General features: G+C 37.4%; 1 protein-coding gene across 17 annotated transcripts in view; it reads right to left on the bottom strand.

Moving 5' to 3' along the window:
• Window positions 1–508: 508 nt before the first annotated feature.
• The window catches only part of rims2b (regulating synaptic membrane exocytosis 2b), a 156592-nt gene continuing 137276 nt past the window's right edge, over window positions 509–19824 (bottom strand). For 16 of the 17 annotated variants that reach the window (XM_051873788.1, XM_051873789.1, XM_051873795.1 and 13 more), the window contains 5 exons: window positions 7384–7525; window positions 7098–7210; window positions 4298–4399; window positions 4024–4163; window positions 509–2525 (listed from right to left, as the gene is read on the bottom strand). In XM_051873788.1, coding sequence (XP_051729748.1) covers window positions 2319–2525; window positions 4024–4163; window positions 4298–4399; window positions 7098–7210; window positions 7384–7525 — 704 coding nt within the window. In that variant the 3' untranslated portion in view covers window positions 509–2318. Of the gene's footprint in view, window positions 2526–4023; window positions 4164–4297; window positions 4400–7097; window positions 7211–7383; window positions 7526–8439; window positions 8779–19824 lie in introns of those variants that run through there. The other variant, XM_051873805.1, reaches the window with a different exon arrangement.

Raw genomic sequence — 19824 nt, 5'->3', positions numbered from 1 at the left:
GTCACATGATTTCAGCAGTTTGGCGGTTTGACAAGAGATCCGAATCATAATTTGATACGCTGATTCATAATGCGCCAAAGCTTCCTGAAGCAGTGTTTTGAAATCGGCCATCACTATATAAGTCGTTATTTTGTTTTTTTTGGCGCACCAAAAATATTCTCGTTGCTTTATAATATTAATATTGAACCACTGTACTCACATGAACTGATTTAAATATGTTTTTTGTACATTAATGGATCTTGAGAGAGGAAATGTCATTGCTGGCTATGGAGGCCTCACTGAGCCATCGGATTTCAACAAAAATATCTTAATTTGTGTTCCGAATATTAACGAAGGTCTTTCCGGTGTTGTTGAACGCCATGAGGGTGAGTAATAAATGACAGAATTTTCATTTTTGGGTGAACTAACCCTTTAAGCTGTAGCAGGTCATGTTGTAGTAATGTGGCCTTCACAATGGGTTTTAAGTGAGTGAGCAGGTCTGGTGAACAATAGCAGACAAAACCAGGAATTAGTAAATGAATTTTATTCTCTCAAAACAAGAAACAATTAAAAATTCATATTGTGTGGCAATTTTCCCATCTCCACGAACTGTGACTCACTCCTCATTCGACAACCAGTGTCTGATGTGTTGAATAACACGTGTATAAATATTGTCCAGTCCACTCTGAGTTCAGAGACTTGTACAGCACCATCCAATGGGATCCTTTTTTATAACATTTTCTTTATAACAATAATAAAATAAAATATACTTGCAACCTTTTCAAGTCAACCTTGAATAAATATAAATTTTCTTCTTGACGTTTCCCCCCATGTTTTTTAGTTTTCTTTTGTCTGTTTGATTCTCTTTTCCTTTTTTTTCTTTTCAAAACTTCAAGATAAGATGAGTGCCAAGAGGTGGAATGTTGCGTTTAATGTCTGAACCGTCGGCCACAAAACCTCGACCCCGACCTGAATCCGTGGACGCCACTGGATCGGGGGGACGACAGAGCCTCTGGTCCACATGCACTGTACATAAAACTGCGAAAAATTCCCAGATGTCTCTATCAAAACATGCTGTATTACTCAGACGGTGTGCTCAATCCATGTTGCAGACCCTTTTCAACATGCTTGCTTTGAATGAATGAGCCATTCTAGTGTAACGGAACACAGTGGAATCATGACAGACCCATACGATAATCTACAGCTCTGTCTCCACATGAACACAATTATGGCTGCATTTGAAGGGAGAAATGTACAATTTTCATGTTATGTTTTTATATCGAAATAAATATTGTACATTTATTGTTTTCCTCAACCATTTCTTTTTTTTTCCCGTGAATAATATGAGATACAAAGTCTCACCAGGCCACACCTGTAACCAAGATCTGTAAAAATACAGAAGAATATTCTAAAGGATGACAATCACATCATTATCATTTTGCATTCAGTCCCTTTGAAAATCATGCACTAGAGAATTTCATATTAAAAATAATACAAACTGTTGAAAATGGCTGATCTGGTCATCCTTAAATAAGTTTCTTCCTCTCTTTCTTTTTTTATTTTTTTTGCAAGTCTCGAGGAAAATAACTAGATTTTTTTTAAAAACAACTTTGCATCCATGCAAAAAAAAAAAAAAGAAAGAAAAAGAAAAAAAAAAAAAAAAATCATACAGTACATCAACAAAGAGAACATCATACCGGAGCACAAAAAGGTCCATTATTTATTTATTTATTTTTTATTTTTTTCAGAATTGTGTTGTTTCCTGAATCAAACAGGATCTCTGGCCATATCCATTTCCTCATCAGCGAACTTTGAAAATCGATCCACTGGAGATCGGGCTTGATGTAGGGTCATTCCCATGAGGACGTCATCTCTCCTAGGTTACCCTTTCTGTTCCATCTTAGCCAAGCGCTTCTCTTTTTATAGATCTTTTGACAGCTTGGCTTACGGTAATGGCTTCAACGCATCAAGTTCAATGTAAGAAACACTGACATCTCTTTGAATACAACAGAGAATAAACAGCCAGAGTAGAACAGTGTCTTCCTTTTCCTACGGTTAAGAGTCAGACTCTGCCGAATCCCTGGCTGAATCTCTTCAGCTGAATGGAGAGACTTCCTGTGGCGTTCTTTCCCTGCGTGTGACAGCAGCATACAATTTCTTTTCGTTTATTTTTTTGGCAGAAGGACGCAGGTTTTTTTCCTCGCCTCTTGTTGCACGGGCTCAGAGGACACAACATCAAGCATGCAGTGTAACCAGGACGTGACCCGTCGAGACCCTCTCTTCTCTGTCAGTAGCTGGAGCTACTCACGCCTCTCTCTACCGCTCACCTCCTCGTGCCGCTACGACCGAACGTTGGAACTGTCCAGGCCTGAATCTGGAGGTTTACTACTTAAAGGTGCCAAGGTTGGGTCCACCAATGAGGTGGGAGGGAAAAGCTTGTACCAGCCAATCACCATGTTGGTCAGCTCTAAATCGTCTAACAGGATCTGGGCGGCTCCCATGAAGGACTTGTGGTCCATGCGTCCATAGTCCCCCCAAACAATAATCTGTAAGGAAAGACATGATTAGTCAAAGAGTTTCAGGAGATGTAGTGCATTATCATGAACTTAAAGGGTTAGTTCACCCAAAAATAAAAATTCTGTCTTTAATTACTCACCCTCATGTCGTTTCACACCCGTACGACCATCGTTCATCTTCGGAACACAAATTAAGATATTTTTGATAAAATCTGATGGTTCAGTGAGGCCTCCATTGACAGCAAGATAATTTACACTTTCAGATGCCCAGAAAGCTACTAAAGACATATTTAAAACAGTTCATGTATCTACAGTGGTTCAACCTTAATGTTATGAAGTGACGAGAATACTTTTTGTGCGCCAAAAAAACTAAATAATTTCTTTTTCAACAATATCTAGTGATGTGCGATTTCAAAACATTGCTTCATGAAGCTTTAAAGCTTTACGAATCTTTTGCTTCGAATCAGTGGTTCGGAGCGTGTATCAAACTGCCAAAGAAATTTGGCAGTTTGAACCATTGAAATTTCGAAACGTTTCGAAACACTTATGACGTAACAAAGCCTTGTTTACTGAAATCACGTGACTTGGCAGTTTGATACACGCTCCGAACAACTGATTCGAAACAAAAGATTTGTAAAGCTTCGAAGCTTCACGAAGCAGTGTTTTGAAATCGCCCATCACTAGATATTGTTGAATAAAGTCGTTTTTTTGGCGCACAAAAAGTATCCTCGTCGCTTCATAACATTAAGGTTGAACCACTGTAGTCACATGAACTGGTTTAAAATATGTCTTTAGTAGCTTTCTGGGCATCTGAAAGTGTAAATTATCTCGCTGTCAATGGAGGCCTCACTGAGCTATCAGATTTTATCAGAAATATCTTAATTTGTGATCCGAAGATGAACAAAGGTCTTACGGGTGTGGAACGACATGAGGGTGAAAAATGAATGACAGAATTTTCATTTTTGGGTGATCTAACACTTTAAACTATAAAACATTTTTTTTGTGATTTTAAATAAAGCTGAAATAAAATAAATTATAAATATTAGATGAAAAAGTTAAATTAAAATGAGAAACTTGGCAAATAACTGAAATGTAATCATTTAAAGTACTAACATTACTAAAACTAAAATAAAAATAAATTAAAGCTAAATAGAAATATTAAAAAAAATGACAAAAGCACGTAACAAATTTACTAAAAATTCAACTTAAATTAAAATGAAAACTGGAAATGTTAAAATGATTAAAAACTAATTCAAAATATTAATAAAAACTATAATAATACATTAATGTGGTGAAAACATGTCCAGGTCACATTTTAATCCCAAATCAAAAGAAAAAACTAAGAAAGAAATTACATTTGGCATAACGAAAAGTAAGCCTATTTTTAGGACGGTTACGATTTTGTGACATTATTTCCATGACAATTAAGTCTTTCATGACACTTTCAAGTATGCACTCTCTACCATACTTTTTTGCCTTACATACTGTTCATACTTAGTAAAATGAGCAAATAAGATGCTGGTGTTACCTGTAAAACCTTCCCCTCAGGGTTCTCCTCAAACTGAAGCTGCTGTTGATAAAGAGGATCCAGAGTTTTTCTCGCTGTCCGTGTTTTCTTTTTGTTGATGCATTTCCCATTGTCCAGCAGATATACTTTTACATAAGGTGCTGCAAATGGAAGATTCCAGGGTTTTACATATAAACCTCACAAAATAGTCCATGAAGACATTACAGATATATCTAAAGAAACAGACTTTAAAAAGCTATATTGTGTCATGATCAGATTGAGTAATGAGATGTACCTGGAGTCTGTTTGTTCCCTGGTTTGCCCACCAGGCCTCGAGCTCGAATAACTTCAACATCCAGCCTTTCTTTCCTGTGTACCATACCAATCTGGATGTCACCTGTGGAGAAAGGCCAAATCCAAACTCTCAGAGCAGGGAAAAAGGTCATCATTTTTGGTTCAGATTTATGTGTTAAAGGATTAATTCACCCAAAAATGTTGCCATTATTCAGGTTTTATTTTATTTTTATTGAAACCTGAGAGGTGTTTCTATTGAAAGTCCAGGTTTATTTACATCTTTACAATGATAGACACACATACATAGAGCACATCACATTTGATAAACTAAACAAGCAAAGCATCTGACTCTGTTTGAACTCGTCAGTCATTGAAATAATGAAATCACAAAGATCTCACAAAGTTACATAATGATCAATGAAGTTGTCTAGACTGCACAATAAATCTCGTTTACATAACACTTTGTTTTAATGAGAGGATTTGCGATTGTGCAGAACTCAGCACTGGACAAAAACTCTGGCTTTAAGCAGTGAGTGAATTTTTACTTAAACACCACTGATTGGCCATTGCGTTCAAGAATTCAAAAGATATGTTTGTAATTGGCTACACTGCTCAACGCTGCAAAAACTCGTTGCAAATAGAAACCTTTAATGCTCTCCAAATAGCAAACACAGATACACGCAGGATCATTTGCCAAATTGCCAATATGCTATTATTACGGAGCTCCGCCTATGAATATTTATCTTCATTAATTGTTCTTATTCTGTTAATTGGTTGTTTTATTTATGAATGAATTTTGTTGTTTTCATTTTTATCCCAGGTATTGTAAAAAGCTGTAATTTGAGAGTAGGCATTGGTCAACGCTATTTCACCGAGGTCCACTATTTAACAATTATATTACATTTTTATGACAAAAATACTACAGCATGTAAATGATTTAATTCCTTCATTATCTACACACTTTTACGATTTAAATCTGAATATTTTAAGTTGATTTAAGTCATATGCAACTTCTCTTTGTTTTTAGTAGTCAGCCTCAGATGCTCGATTGCCTCCTAACGTATGGAGGTTGGGACAGTCCAGTAAGCTTCATAGTGGGGGTGATGATGAGTGTTTTAAACAGAGCAAGCGAAGGCAAAGTGCCCATTTCAGGACAACTGTCTCAATGTATTTTAATAAGTTATAAATATTGTAATGTATTTAAAGGTTTTACATAAAAATGTTTCATCTATTGAAGTGATCGATCCAAGTGTTCAACTGGTTTTAGATTTTTTAATCAGTGTTATGATTATCAACAGTCTTAACACTTAAATATTATCAAAACATGAACTGTTGAGGAACGCTCTGAGCTGGATTCGAACCAGCGTTTCTGGCATGGGAGGTAAGTGCGCTGGATCATAGCTTCTAGCGTAAGTTGATATTGCACCTCTTGAGGCCAGAGGAGTGAGGTTTTACTTGCACAGCTTTTACTAGGTGGCCTTCATTACACAAACAACAAATGCTTACATAGGCTTTTGATTACTAAATTTGGTTATGTGAATGTGATTTTTAAGAATCATATTTATGGTACTTTTCTTGTAATCTCCACTGGCGCTGTTTAACTGCTTCTTGCGAAAATGAGCTGTGATACGTCCACCCAATAACTTGTGAAAATCTATGGTTGTAGCGCCACTTAGTGGGCAAGAGCAGAAATGCATTTCCCACCACAACCTTCGGCATCAAAAAATGTATTCTGGTTGAGCAACATCTGTATGTGTTCATATAAAGCGACTGTGCCTCTTCACAAGACTTGGATTAAACTGCTTGATTCATATTTATTAGTTTTAAAATGACTTTAAGACCTTCTGGATCTTCTAAGTTTTGGTTACCTCAACTTTCAATGGAGGGACAGAAACCTTATGTATCATTAAAAATCTCTTCATTTGTGTTTTGAAGATTATACATTCTCCGAGTGCCTCGGACATGGGTCAGGTTCGGTATATAGCTGATTTATATTTCCATGTTGAACCTTCAATAGAGTCGGACCGGAAAATAGGCAACGACTTTTGTTGCAGTTTGACGGCACGTGTCCCCTGAAACATAGCATTTTTCATTCTTATGGAAGTTGAAAACGCTCACTTTTCACCGCTTGCTCCAGGCCAGTTTTTTGACCTGAGGGAGGGGTTCTAGCAGACCAATCACGCGTAGTAGAATTGAAGAAGAGGTGCATGTCAGGCTATGCGTGCTACACACAGCCTACGCCGCAGCTACTGCGAACACTCAACACAGAAGTATTATTCAGCCTTTAGTGGCCTTGGGTCTAGGGTAATTTAAAATTCATGTGCTTTTTCTGAATGGTCCCAAGAAGACCCGAATAAATAAACTTTAATCATCTTATGGTCAGGTAAATAACATTACGGCAAAAGCTATAGGATGTAACGAGGTTACAGTGATGAGTGACTGACTCACTTTAGTACGTATTTGCGCATATGTGAAAAATGCATTTTTGAGAAATGCACGTAGAAAAGGAACAAACGTTGTTTGTAACCTTGCACACAAAAATCTATCTTATAGCTATGAGATTCATCAGGAAAAGCCACTTGCTTTTTGCATGTCTGGTTCGGGTAAGAAGCGATTCGGGTCAGGATTTTAGGACCCAAGAAGACCTCTACTATGAAAGCTATGTGTTCGGCTGTACGCATACGCTAAATGTTCATCAAAACAGAAGTTTACTTTGAGCAGTATTTTGACAGTTTCTTATATAACACCAGCGGGAGTTGTTCATATTAACAATCAAGAAAATAGAGACCCATGATACTAACCCATTGGAGGCGTGGCCAATGTCTGTCTCCCTGCCAGCTGGGCTGGACCAAGGCCATCCAAAAACTCAGTGAACTGGCTGTCCGATGAGATCTTCACTCCAGGGAAGATTAGACTTTGAATAGATAATGGACAGAAAATCAGTAAACCAGGTGCTAATGGCAAGACATTTTATTAAAGATATCATAACTGACGCAAAACCAGCCAATCAGCAATGGTGGTGATAACATCATTTGATTTACGGAGAGGTGGACCATCATATTTCAAATAGATTTTTACAGTACTTACTTTCCAGGTTTTGCCTTTTCACCATCGTCTGTGGTCTCTCGGCTGGGCTGCCGTGTCATCCTGCTCTTCATCTCAATGGCTAAACCCGTCTCCACACTCCGCTGGATTGCCAGCCGCACCGGCTTCTTCTTCTTACCCTCCTCTGAAAGTTACAACAAGGGGAAGGGAAAATGAGAAAATAAGAAAAGACAAACGCGTGACACTTTGACCGCCCCTTCCACCCCACAGTGTTTTAAGTCCTTCTCGAGTAGTTTCATGGTCTTGGTCTTGTCATGGACTTGGTCTTGACTTGAATTCAGACCGAGTCCGGTCTTAAGAACTTCAACTCATGTATATGATCTGCTCTGAGTTACTGTGTATCTCTGGACTGGAGCACACTGTTTGTGATGTGACAGCGACGTGAAACCAGACTTCATTCAGCCCAAAGAATATTTACATTGTCTGAATTGTTCAGAGCCTCTTCAGGTCTCTGTCTTGACTCGGACTTGAATGAGCTGGTCTGGACTAGAACACTGCCACCCTACATGCATCTGCCATTGGTTGGGCAAGCTCATAGTCCCATCCCAAACTGATGCCAGAAGAGCTGAGCCAGAGGTCAACATGTTGGACCATTCAATCCTCAAAAACCATGGAGCAACAGTTTTCATGCTCTTCAGTCAACATAAATGGTTTACTTATAGTTGTCTGCTCATCAAACTGGGTTGGAGATAATGTTTTAACACCGGAATACATTACACATTTTACCCTTTAAGAAAAAAAAAAACATGACTCACAATTACTGAATGAAATGCTTGAAAAATACATGTTATGACCATCAGGGGGCATCAGTCTTCCACTGAGCAGCAGGACGTCCTGTGTGTCCCCCAGTCAGCTTTTAAACATCCATTCATCTATCCATCCATCCATTGACACAAACATACATCACTCATATACTGCTTTCTGGCTTTCTGATGGTCACAAACCATTAATGACCAAATTGTGCACTGACAAATAAAGCTTTCACAAACAAAGGACATTTAAGCATCCGTCACACCTGGTATGTAACTTCATTCTTACCTCCGTCTGCCTCGTCAAAGGAGTTCATGCAGGGGAAATAGACAGCCAGTGCCTCGAAGGAGGCAGAAAGGCTAAGCCGGCTCTGCGAGCGCTGCATTCGCATGCCAGGGAGAGCGGCGCTGCCATCCTGCCCTTGTCTGCCCATTTTACCACCCCGGCACCCTCAAACACCTCTAACGACACCGAAGAAGGGTGGCAGATGTGTATAGCTGATGCTGTGAGACGGTTTTGGAGAAACAAGTTTGGTAGGATTGTGTTCGGTAGTAGCTGCGAGTCTTATTAGTTCTCAGGTTGATATGCGGTGAAGATGACTGTCTGACTGTCTCCTCTGCAGCGCGCTACTTCTCATCTAAAGGGGTGGGAGGGGGAGATGGTAGCATGTGCACGTGGCTCACAGAGGATGTGGCCAATCAGAGGCACAAAAACGAAGAGACCCCTGAAATGCTTCTCCAGGAGACAGAGCTCTGCCCAGAGACATGACTGCACACAAACACATGCACATGACTTGCCTTCTGACTGCGGCTTCATCAGTCACCTCACACACACAAACACAATTATATGTGGATTGATGTATAATCATGGACACACAATTATATGTGCACAACGGTGTTGAGGAGTGGTTAAAAGTAGCAAAGCTATGAACTTGATTACATTTTTTCAGTAGCTTGACAATAATTCAGCTGTTCTCATGCAGCTTTTTCAGTAACAAGCTATATTTTTCCAATGACATGCTACACCACTGCTTTTTATGTCACATTGTTTTGCGCACGCAGCTGTACAGCAGAGCAGAAACAACAGACGGACGCAGACATGAAGTCAATCTACCTTAAACTGTCCTTGCAGCTGAACAAGATGATAGAAAACACTTTCTCAAACTAGCAAGATCTAATCTGATTGTCTGATTTAAGGACACACATTTGTTATTTTATTAATCTGCCCAGTAAGATATTCTGTTTTTAAAAAAAAAGACTTTTACATTGTTACAAAAAAATTCTGTTTCAAATAATGTTGTTCTTTTGAACTTTCTATTTATCAAATAATAATAGAAAATTCCATCACGTTTTCCACAAAAAGATTAAAACAACTTTTTTTTTTTTCAACATTGATAATAATAAATGTTTCTTGAGCAGCAAATCAGCATATTAGAGTGATTTCTGAAGGATCATGTGGCACTGAAAGCTGGATAAATGATGCTGAAAATTCATCTTTTTCATCACAGGAATAAATTACATTTTAAAACTTATCAACATAGAAAACAGTTATTTTAAATTGCATATTCTAATAATTTACAGTATTACTGGTTTTACTGTATTTTTGTAAAAAAAAATACAGTAAAGAAGTCTTTGGTAAGAGACTTCTTTCAGGAACATTAAAACATCATACTGACCACAGACTTTGAACGGTAGTTCATCTCACACAACCCCTAAACAGCACAATCTATGATTGATCGATTTACGGTTAAGTATTTACGGTTTGCCAGTCAAGCTGCTCTTCACCTAAAACTGTGTGGTTCTTGACCAAAAGAAGCAGCAAAAAAGTCCAGACATTCTACCATCAGCGATCTTCGTTAAATTGTTAATTATGTTTTCTATAGATCTTCAAACCACCGCACCTGGGTATACCTCGTCTTTCTAATCAGAGGTTTGTGATTTTGCAAAAATATCACAAAATATCACAAATCCACAAACTTATCAAGATTCTTTTTTATGTTGGTTTTTAAGACTATTTTGCAAGCCACTGAGCAGTACAGCCAAACTAAGATATTTTCCGATACCTCAAAAAGTTCTGCGATACAATTTGATTCAGGGGTATATCGATCAATATTTCGGTATTATGTGCCTAGTTTACACAACCAGTTACATTTTTATTAATATTATTATTTACAGTATATACTATACAATTAAAAGACATTTCTTTTAAATGTATAGCGCAGCTTTTTAATTAAGCAACAACATATTATAGGTAGGACAGAGCAAGCTAGGCTATTAATATTCTTTCATTGTGCAAAAGTATTATAAAGGCTCCAATACAGAGCGGCACAAAACACTTATGCGCATCCCGTGTGCAGAATGATGCGATTGAAGCAACACGGAGTAACAGCGCGCAGAGCTCCTATGCAGCAGTTTATTGAGCATTTTCTTTTAACAGTTTTAAATTTCAGTTACTGTGTGTGTGAAAAACGATTCATAGCGCTCTATTCTATGTTGTGATCTAACAGATACTGTTTGAGATGTGTGCGCGCTGCTTTTTCCAAAGCTTTAAACACGAGCAAATTATAAACTTTCTTGAAGATTCAGCACTGGCTCGTTCCATCTACTGTCCCGAGTGTCTTTCACAAGTTCTGAAAGGTAGTTTAAACGAGAATGCACACGTTGGCGATAATGCATATCTGACATTGTGTGAAAATGTGGAGAGTGTTAAAACGAAGATGCCTCTTAAATATATAAATAGCCCACATGTATTGTTTTTTACGCGCTGCATCGATACATCGTATCGTTAAACATTAGATCGATGTATCGATCTATATCGATGTATTGATACACCCCTATATAATACACATTGATGCTTCTGAAGTTATTTTGTCAAGGGCAGTGTGTGATTTTCTTTTTGTCTGCTGTCACCTAATGCACAGATTCAATATACTGACACGCATCCGATTTTCTCCCTGCTGTTTATTTTCAATTTAGACATATCCGACTGTGAAAGAGAACTTAGTTCAGTACTCATGCTGTGACAGCTGTGTGTTTGCTTCAGGGGTGTGCCTGCAGAAAAGCATATGTCAGAACAGTGTATGAGCAAAATCTTTTCAAAGATTAAACAAGCTGCAGTGTCACGTGAGATTAACCATGTCTACCCTTTTATACGCCCAACCCTGCACTACATTGCTAAACGTGATGTGAATGTATGTGGTGTTGTACAGTATGTTGGAACAGGGATAGAATGTTTGTTCACTGTAGCACAATACTACAATCTCTCTTCGAAGGTAGATCGTGGAGACATTTTAATCATTCACAATCTAATATTTTTATATCACACACCAATTTTTCCAAGCCTTCTGTTACAAGCATTGCAAACACTGCAATGTTCTGCTCAGTAAGCCTTATCATTAAAGTGAAAACTAGCAGCTTGGTTTTGTTATTGTACAGGCATGAGACAACAATCTAAAACCTGACAATTCCATTCTTTATGGGTTTTTAGGCATACAGACACTGCATGCACCTTAATGAAGACCAACTTTAATGTGAGATCAAATCTACTCAACTGTGATCTATTAATATCTTATTGTGGGTATGTTGAAATCATCACCCCTGCTGCATACCAGCTTAAAATAGTAACATCTCAAACCTTCCTATTAAAGTCTGAAGAATACAGTTGTGACTCATATTACCGCTCAAACCTCAACATGTCTGACAGTAACACAAACAGTTTAGTGTGCATAAAGTCTAACAGAGCACACGACAATTCCCAGCACGTTTCTCGTGTCATTCTTTTTAAGTATCCAACGAAATTAAAATATCATGTAAGCACTAAAAATAACTGGCTGGTTGAGATCTGTAATGCAAACCACTGCCTAATAAATGTGCAGTTTATATTAACACTAATATTGCAATAATGCAGTCAGAAGACTCTCTGTGTGGTCTCAGCGTGTCGTGACAAACAAAAATGACGCTGGTTTAATTCACTGTCTCAGACAATCTGTATGCATTGATGTAACACACCTATAGGGCCTTATGTCTTTAGATGTAAGATGTAACAGGTACATGAGCTACAATATGTAGGTCTAAAACATTATGTTCCTGGCATTCTTGTAACACAGGAATGGAATATTCCACAATCTCATTCATTTAGAATGAGTAACACACTCAGGAGAGCTTTAATGGTCCATTAAGTACAGTCTCTAGAATAACAACCAGGTGTTGAAATGGCTTTTTACCATCATATCATGTGCTGAGATATTGACTTGTGTTGACCCTATGACCCCTAACCTCTTCTCCACAGAAACAGATGGACGTAGTAAGCGGTCAGCATGTTATTAACACCTGGACCACACGGACCGTAAAAGTCCATTATTCCACAAGTAGTTTACACAATCCTGTAAAACAGCCTGTGACAGGGTGTTTAGAAAGGCTCTGCTACTGAGCAAAGAGCTTTGGGAAAGTTTTTATGGTCCTGTTTTTCATTTATCAGCTCCAAACCCTAGTGAGCTTCTTACCTAGATAACATTTTAAGGCTATTTTAGGTTATAGGCTGTATTATAACCTATTATACCATAGGCATGCTCGGCTCTACAGGCTGTTTTAAAAGGTAGGTAGGCAAAATTATGCTGCCTTTTAAGAGTTGAGAGATGTTGATAAGTATACTTAATTTAATACCATAATATTTGATAAAAATGCTAAAGGCAAACTCTATTGATGTGCCCTATTTTTGTGGTGTATAGCAGTACAGATGTAGAGTTTCAAATACTTTTGTTAATTGTCAAGCTACAAGTTTTATTTTTTTTTGTTGTTTTTTTGCAATGTTTATTTACCAGAACCATCTGAACAAACTGATTTACCCAGCCCAAGCTCATTAGAAAAACGTACCTGTGGGAACATTTGTGCATTTGTGCCATGTACGTTTCGTGACAGTTTCAATGTGAAATGTCCACTGAGTGGGGCTAAAAGCATGTTCAGTTTTTTTCCGAAACAGATGAACGTGAATATGGTATGTTTTTATTATGTTGGTTTTATATGTATCATCGCAGTTCTGATTTAAAAAGTCTCCGGTGATTTGTGCTAAGCTTAATGCTCCATTACGTTTTAAAATAATCTACCACCAACACTACACCTAAACCTTTCCAATAGTGTTAACAAAAGCAAATGTGACATAAAAAGCATTTGTAGTCATGCCATTTTATCTTGATTTTGATCTCTCATCTTTGAGCTCCTTTATCGTGAGTCATGTTTCACGGGATTCGTACCCAAGGCTTCCGCATCCTAAGCACAATTCCGTATCAGGAGAGCAACCTTGTTACGTTAGAAAAGCGAAACATGTGGAGCTGGTTAAGCGATGTCCAAAATGTATTTGTTTACAAATCATGCACTTTCGTAAAAAGTGCTTTGAGATCATAACATAATATTGTGCATGGAGACGTGAAAACAAGTCTTTATTAATCCATAATCTGACCTTGTAATCATAACTGTGTATGAAAACGATTAAAAGTGCTCCTCTAGTGTTCATTTCTGTTGGAAACTGCAGTGATATGTATGTATTGGTACATATTTTGCAAAAATTTTCCCACAGGTACGTTTTTCCATGAAATCACCCTGACAGAAACATAATGTCGGCCCAGATCTGACCCACATCTGGTCCATGTGTAACCCACATGTATCAGATGTGGGCCGGATCTGGGCCACATTATGTTGCTGTCTGGGCAGCCGCCACCAAAATTTATCAGACTTTCCAAAAACTACATATGAGAGAGGACTGTTTAGGACAAACCGATTCACAGTGCTATACAAAAGAGAGTCAACAGTGTGGTTGTTTACCTCCACTTGTTTGGCAAGAAAAAAAATAACACAAATGTGACATTAAAAACAGCAATCAATTCACTACAACACCAATCATTGTAAAAGTGGTTTGTAACTTTGTTTCTAGTGGTGTGTGTTGGATGTTGCCACATGCTGAATCATGCACCTCGGTTTAATGTCCTTGTCATCATTATTAGATCCTATTTTCAGAAGCTCTACCCACAGATCACAAGACTGTGTTGTTACTATCGTGAAAGAAATAATCACTCTAATAGTTAGATAAAGCTGCACAACGTGGGCAAATAATCTGTGCAAATCAGCGACGGTACCACATGCAACATTCATTAAAAGAGTGACTAAGAGGATATCCATTTACAGGCAGGAAATATGTTATACGTTTTTGTAAAAACACACTTCACAAACATATGTACACACCAGATATGTATATTGTACAGTTGTGTTTTTTTCCAGATTATTAGTATATTCTGGTAGCTTTAATGTAATGTAGCTTTAAAAGTAAATAGCTCCTAGGAACAGCAGGTTATCTTTCTGAGGAAAAACAGTGTGACTCATTAACATCAACAGGTGCTCATTACCTGACTGAACTAATGACCTTGAAACCCCTGAAAACAAACACACTGTAATATCACAACCAATGATAAACTGGACAGAACGACAAAAGCCAATGGCCTGGTCAGAAAAATATTATTAATGCTGTTTGCTAAAACGTTTTTCCATGAATGTTGCTTCAAATCATACAGCTAATATTAAGCACTTTAAATGAAATCCAGAATGTACTACAAAACAATTTTTCTACTCTTTGTGGTTTAGTGTTATTTTTATGGTTAATATACATGCATCATGGTGCCACTCAAGAGACGTGCTCGTGAACAGCAGGATTTTACATCATGCCATACTGACGTACACAGCCAGTGTATCCTCCTCCAGAATGTGTGTGTCTGTGTGTGAAAATCAGAGGAATGAGGAGGTTTATTTTTAGCTGTATATGACTGATCCGGCAGGAAATAGAAAGGAGACGATCTTTAAATACGTGAGGAACAAGCACTGGGTGTGAGAATGAGCCTGTTAAGTATGGAAACATGTTGATCTGTACAGCGGGAGAGTGAATCATAACTGCATCTACTGCACCACAAAATATCCTCAAACTATTTTAAGGGGATCTTGGTGGATGTACAAAAATTATATAGTAGACCATGTATAGCTGTCTTAAACACTACACTTTTAGAGCTGAATTTATGTTTTCCTGAACACAAAATAGGATATTTTAAAGAATATTGGTAACCAAACAGTTTTGGTGACTATTGACTTCCATTGTATGCAGTTGATTACGGAAAGCGGTCTGGCGGAAGCTATATTTTACTTTATAACTTGTTAAATATGGATATTTTTTCTTACACAATCACATTGCTTTGCTTCAGAAGGCCTTTATTAAACACCCGGAGCCATGTGGAGTACTTTTAAGATGGATGCAGTTTCTTTAGCTTCATACTTGTTGGTCCCGCTCACTGCCATTATAAAGCTCGGATGCGTCAGGATATTTATTAATACATCTCCGATTGTGTTCATCAGAAAGAAGAAAGTCATATACACCTAGGATGGCTTGAGGGTGAGTAAAGCTTGGGATAATTTTCATTTTAAAGTGAACTAATCCTTTAAGATTTTAAGTACACTACAAGAGCACATTCAAGAGCCTGTGGTCCCACTGTACATACTTTACACAAAGCCAGAGAAATGCTTGTGTTCTTGCCAACAGAGAGATCACTCAAGTGAAATAATGCCCTTTTGCATCAGTTATGCCAACTCACCAGTAAAATCAAAGCAAGTGCTGAAGGATGGGCCTCCAGCAGTAAAGCTCTTTTAAACCCAACAGTCTTTCCTCAACAGACAGCAACAGGGCATCTCTGAGGGCAATTTACACACTTGCATGTGGCAAATGCTGTAAAACTGCTTTATCTACAGAGAAGCTTTGACCAGTGTGTCTGATCATAGACTAACTATTTCACAGTATAACCACGTGGAGCATCCGACTCAATCCATCCTATCCCAGCAGGTGTTTATGAGACAGAGCGGGGTGTGAGGCACGATTAAACCAGTAGGACATCGGAATTGTACCTGTGAGCTGTAGAGAGGGACATGCACTTCCTCAAGGCTAGCTCATATTACTGCTATACTGCTGTGTGTTCAGATGGGCCAATCGTTAGGTCATGACTTCCACCATGGAAAAAGTGTTTTCTCAGAAAGAGAGAGAAGAGGAGGTCATTTTAGGATGTTAAAGGAATATTTTTTCTTTTTTTGAAACTTCATTAGTGTTTAGCAGTATTTTAATTTGCAAGTTACTAACATACATCAAAATATCTCCAGAAAGTCATACAGGTTTAGAGCGACATGAGAGGTGAGTATATGATGACATAAATGATAAACATCTTAATCATTATTTTCAATTTTTTCTTTTTCAAATCCAAATGTTTTAAAATAGATTTTTTTTTTTTTTATGGCAATAGTTTTTTTTTTAAACATAGTAACATATAATGAATTATTCATTTACAAACATTAAGTTTTTGAAAAGTCGCACCATTGTGACATTTTGCAACCTAAACTAAACTTGCTTTGCCATAAAAAGGTCAAATTATCTGATATTTAAGGAAACTTGCTGACCACTGGGCTCTGCAGGTGCTTTCTCTATTAAATCACTTCCTGTTTTTTTTTTTTTTTTTTTCCCTCCATGGCAGTTGCACCACATGACTTCTGCATGAATTTCTACTGGCACTGATTAAGCCTGTATTACACAGGGCTGTATAATGAATGAACACAGACCTATTCAGACTCAGTTTTATTAATAATTTGTGCCAGTAGCACTACATGATCCAAATGGATCTCAATCAATTGAGATGATCAGGAATAATGATCCTGATTGATCTGAATGGCTGAGCTGTATGCTCAAAGGGACCTCTTGCTTAACAGTGTGGAACAATATGAAAATACCACGTCTTGCTGTTACAAAAGCAAAATTGAAAGTCTGACTTTTCTCTACATAGATGGATTCAGGAAGACCAAAGTTACACTTTTAAAAATCAAGGTTCCAAAAGGGGGTTTTCACAGTGATGCCATAGAGGAACCATTTTTTGGTTCCCCAAAGAACCTCTCAGTGAACAGTTCTCAGTTTTCTTATTGTGAAGATTTAAAAAAAATCTATGGAACCATTTTCCACTATAAAGAATCTTTTGTGCAAAGATTCCATGGACGTTGAAGGTTGGAACCACAGACTGCAATAAAGAGCCTTTATTTTTAAGAGTGTAGAAGCAGAGTAATTTTCTTGTTTTGTTATTTGATTAACATTAATGACATTGACAGCAGCAGGTTTATTTGGCTGTCAATTTAAGACCTAACGCATGGATCCAATATACTGATACACATCTTATTATCTCCCAACTGTTACATTTACATAACCGATTGTGTGTACGGGTCATTGACGAATAAGGTTTCAAAAAGTGTAAAAAAAACCTAATAGAGATATAATTAATTTTTAAGTTTTATTAAGTGTTAACAATGAGATTATGTGATTTTTATAATCAATTAACACGGCTTTTGTCATTTTTTACAAGATGGACAAAATGTGTCACCAAAAAAGTTATTTGGTTTAACCAAAATTTCGGTTTTACCAAATGACACTTTTGGTTATACTAAATGGTGATACTTTCAAACAATGCTAACAGGCTGATATCTAGCTAGCTAGCTACTTAGATTGCTAGCTAGCTAGCAAAACGACAATCAAACATTTTATATTTAGTACAAGTTTTTAAAATATTGCAACATTTTCCATGTTTTATAGTGGTTGTACCAAATGACCTGATGTTTTGGGACATGCGTATGAGCAAGTGAAAACATTAATTTTCCAAATAGTTAAGAGAGAGTTAGTTATTTTGCTTCACGACCATGCAGGTGTCTGAATGATGTCACATCCTGTCACATGATATTGAACGCATGACTTGATCCAAAATGGTCCCTTTATACTCCGAATGACATCAATGAAATTCATTTTTCCAGACATTCTTTCTCATAACAAAATGATGACTTCTACACATAATTTTAATACCATTTTACACTATGTTGATATATGATGATATAAAATCAAGCAATAATAAAAAAAATATATACATTTATTACATTTTAAGATATTTTAATCACAAATGAAATGGCTGTATTGGCTTTTGGATGGTTAAACCGAATGACCTTTTGGCGCTTTAAAATCTTTCAAATACCTTTATATGTAGCAAAATATAATTAAAACGTTTTGGATTCAATAAAAGTTATCTAGTTGTACAGTACTACCTTACATACTTTGGATGTCATATCTTTGTTTTTTATTATTATAAGGCCTTTGGACAAAAAAAATGACCCATCACGTCATTGACCCGTACGTGAATACCTGCCAAGCCTGGCATTTTGACTTGTTTTTGTGTGTATTTGACTGTTTAGACACGCACCTGAATCTCAAAGTATACTTTGCTTATCTGTGTTTTGCTCTGTCGTAAGCTGGGTGCACACTTTTGGCCACGATTTGGCCGTTTTTGAGAATCATAAAAGATTCCTCTGATCCTAGGTCAAAATCTGTAGTCTTTGATGGCTTCTCCTACGACAACCGTCAAATCAAAAACCAACAGGAGCACAGGACCTGATGACACAATTTGTGCGACAACAACAAACCAACACTCGCTCCACACACACATCTTAGGTTTTTTTTTTTTGTCTTTTCAAGACAAGCCACGATCAAAATGAACACTGGAGACATTTCAATCCCACATGTAAACGCAGCTCACCATCACCATCACCATCACGGATTGATGATGTAAAACTCTGGATGAGTCTTCGTGTGCGACTGTTTTTTTCACAAATCTTGAATTTTAACAAATTAAAGACAACTGAGATCCCACAGCGTGACATGGCTAATAGTGGGGATCATGTTCATACAGACTGACAAGCAACAATAGTAAAGGACTATTATAAATCGTACAGTGTGAACTCGGTTTTAAAAGTCACGTTACATGATTTTACTGATTTTGACATTAAGTTTAGGCTTTTAAGGAGAAGCGAAAGCACACCACTGTAATGGGATGCGGCATAATAATCATTTTATCTTGATTTTCATGATTTCATAATCGCTGGAAGCCAAAATCTAAATTTAAACTAAAATTTGATTAATCGCACAGCCCTAGGATGAATTAAGCACACATTTATGTGTATCCTTAAATCACATAGGACATGGGCATAGATCTCAAGTATGACCAATGTATTGTTCCATAAAGACAGCCCTTGATGGAGTTTCAGCCTGGTTTTTCCTCTAGAACCATGTTGTGGTCATCACTCACGAAGCACTTAGTGAAATATTGACGTGCACTCCATGATGATGAAGCCACTAGTGCAACTGCAACACCGTGGTCTGAATATCGACATGTGACAGACCTTGAGTCGGCCAGACCCAGTTCATCTCCACAATAACAAACACTGTGGCCTAGAAAAACACGTTCACAGTTCCTCCACATTTATCTGAAGAGCAGCACGTGAAAGGATCTGCTCCAAGCCATTGTGCTGATAAATGCCGCATTAAACACAACACCCTGACTAACTCGCACTGACAAAAATAGACAAATCACATCTCAGAAGATTGGGCTGTTTTAACAGGTTGAATCTGTGCATATTGATTTCATTTACAATTGAACTGAATGCTCTGCAAAATACCTCACCTAAACAAAGTCTTCTCTTTATCTGTTATTTAGGTCAGCAGCAAAACATAGTATCAACCATGCATTCTTATTCATTGTAAATAAAATGAGAACAAAAATGTATACATTTCACG

This window comes from Ctenopharyngodon idella, chromosome 19 (assembly GCF_019924925.1).
Source record: "Ctenopharyngodon idella isolate HZGC_01 chromosome 19, HZGC01, whole genome shotgun sequence".
In the NCBI taxonomy this organism is placed as follows: domain Eukaryota; kingdom Metazoa; phylum Chordata; class Actinopteri; order Cypriniformes; family Xenocyprididae; genus Ctenopharyngodon; species Ctenopharyngodon idella.
This window is presented reverse-complemented; position numbering and strand designations above follow the sequence as displayed.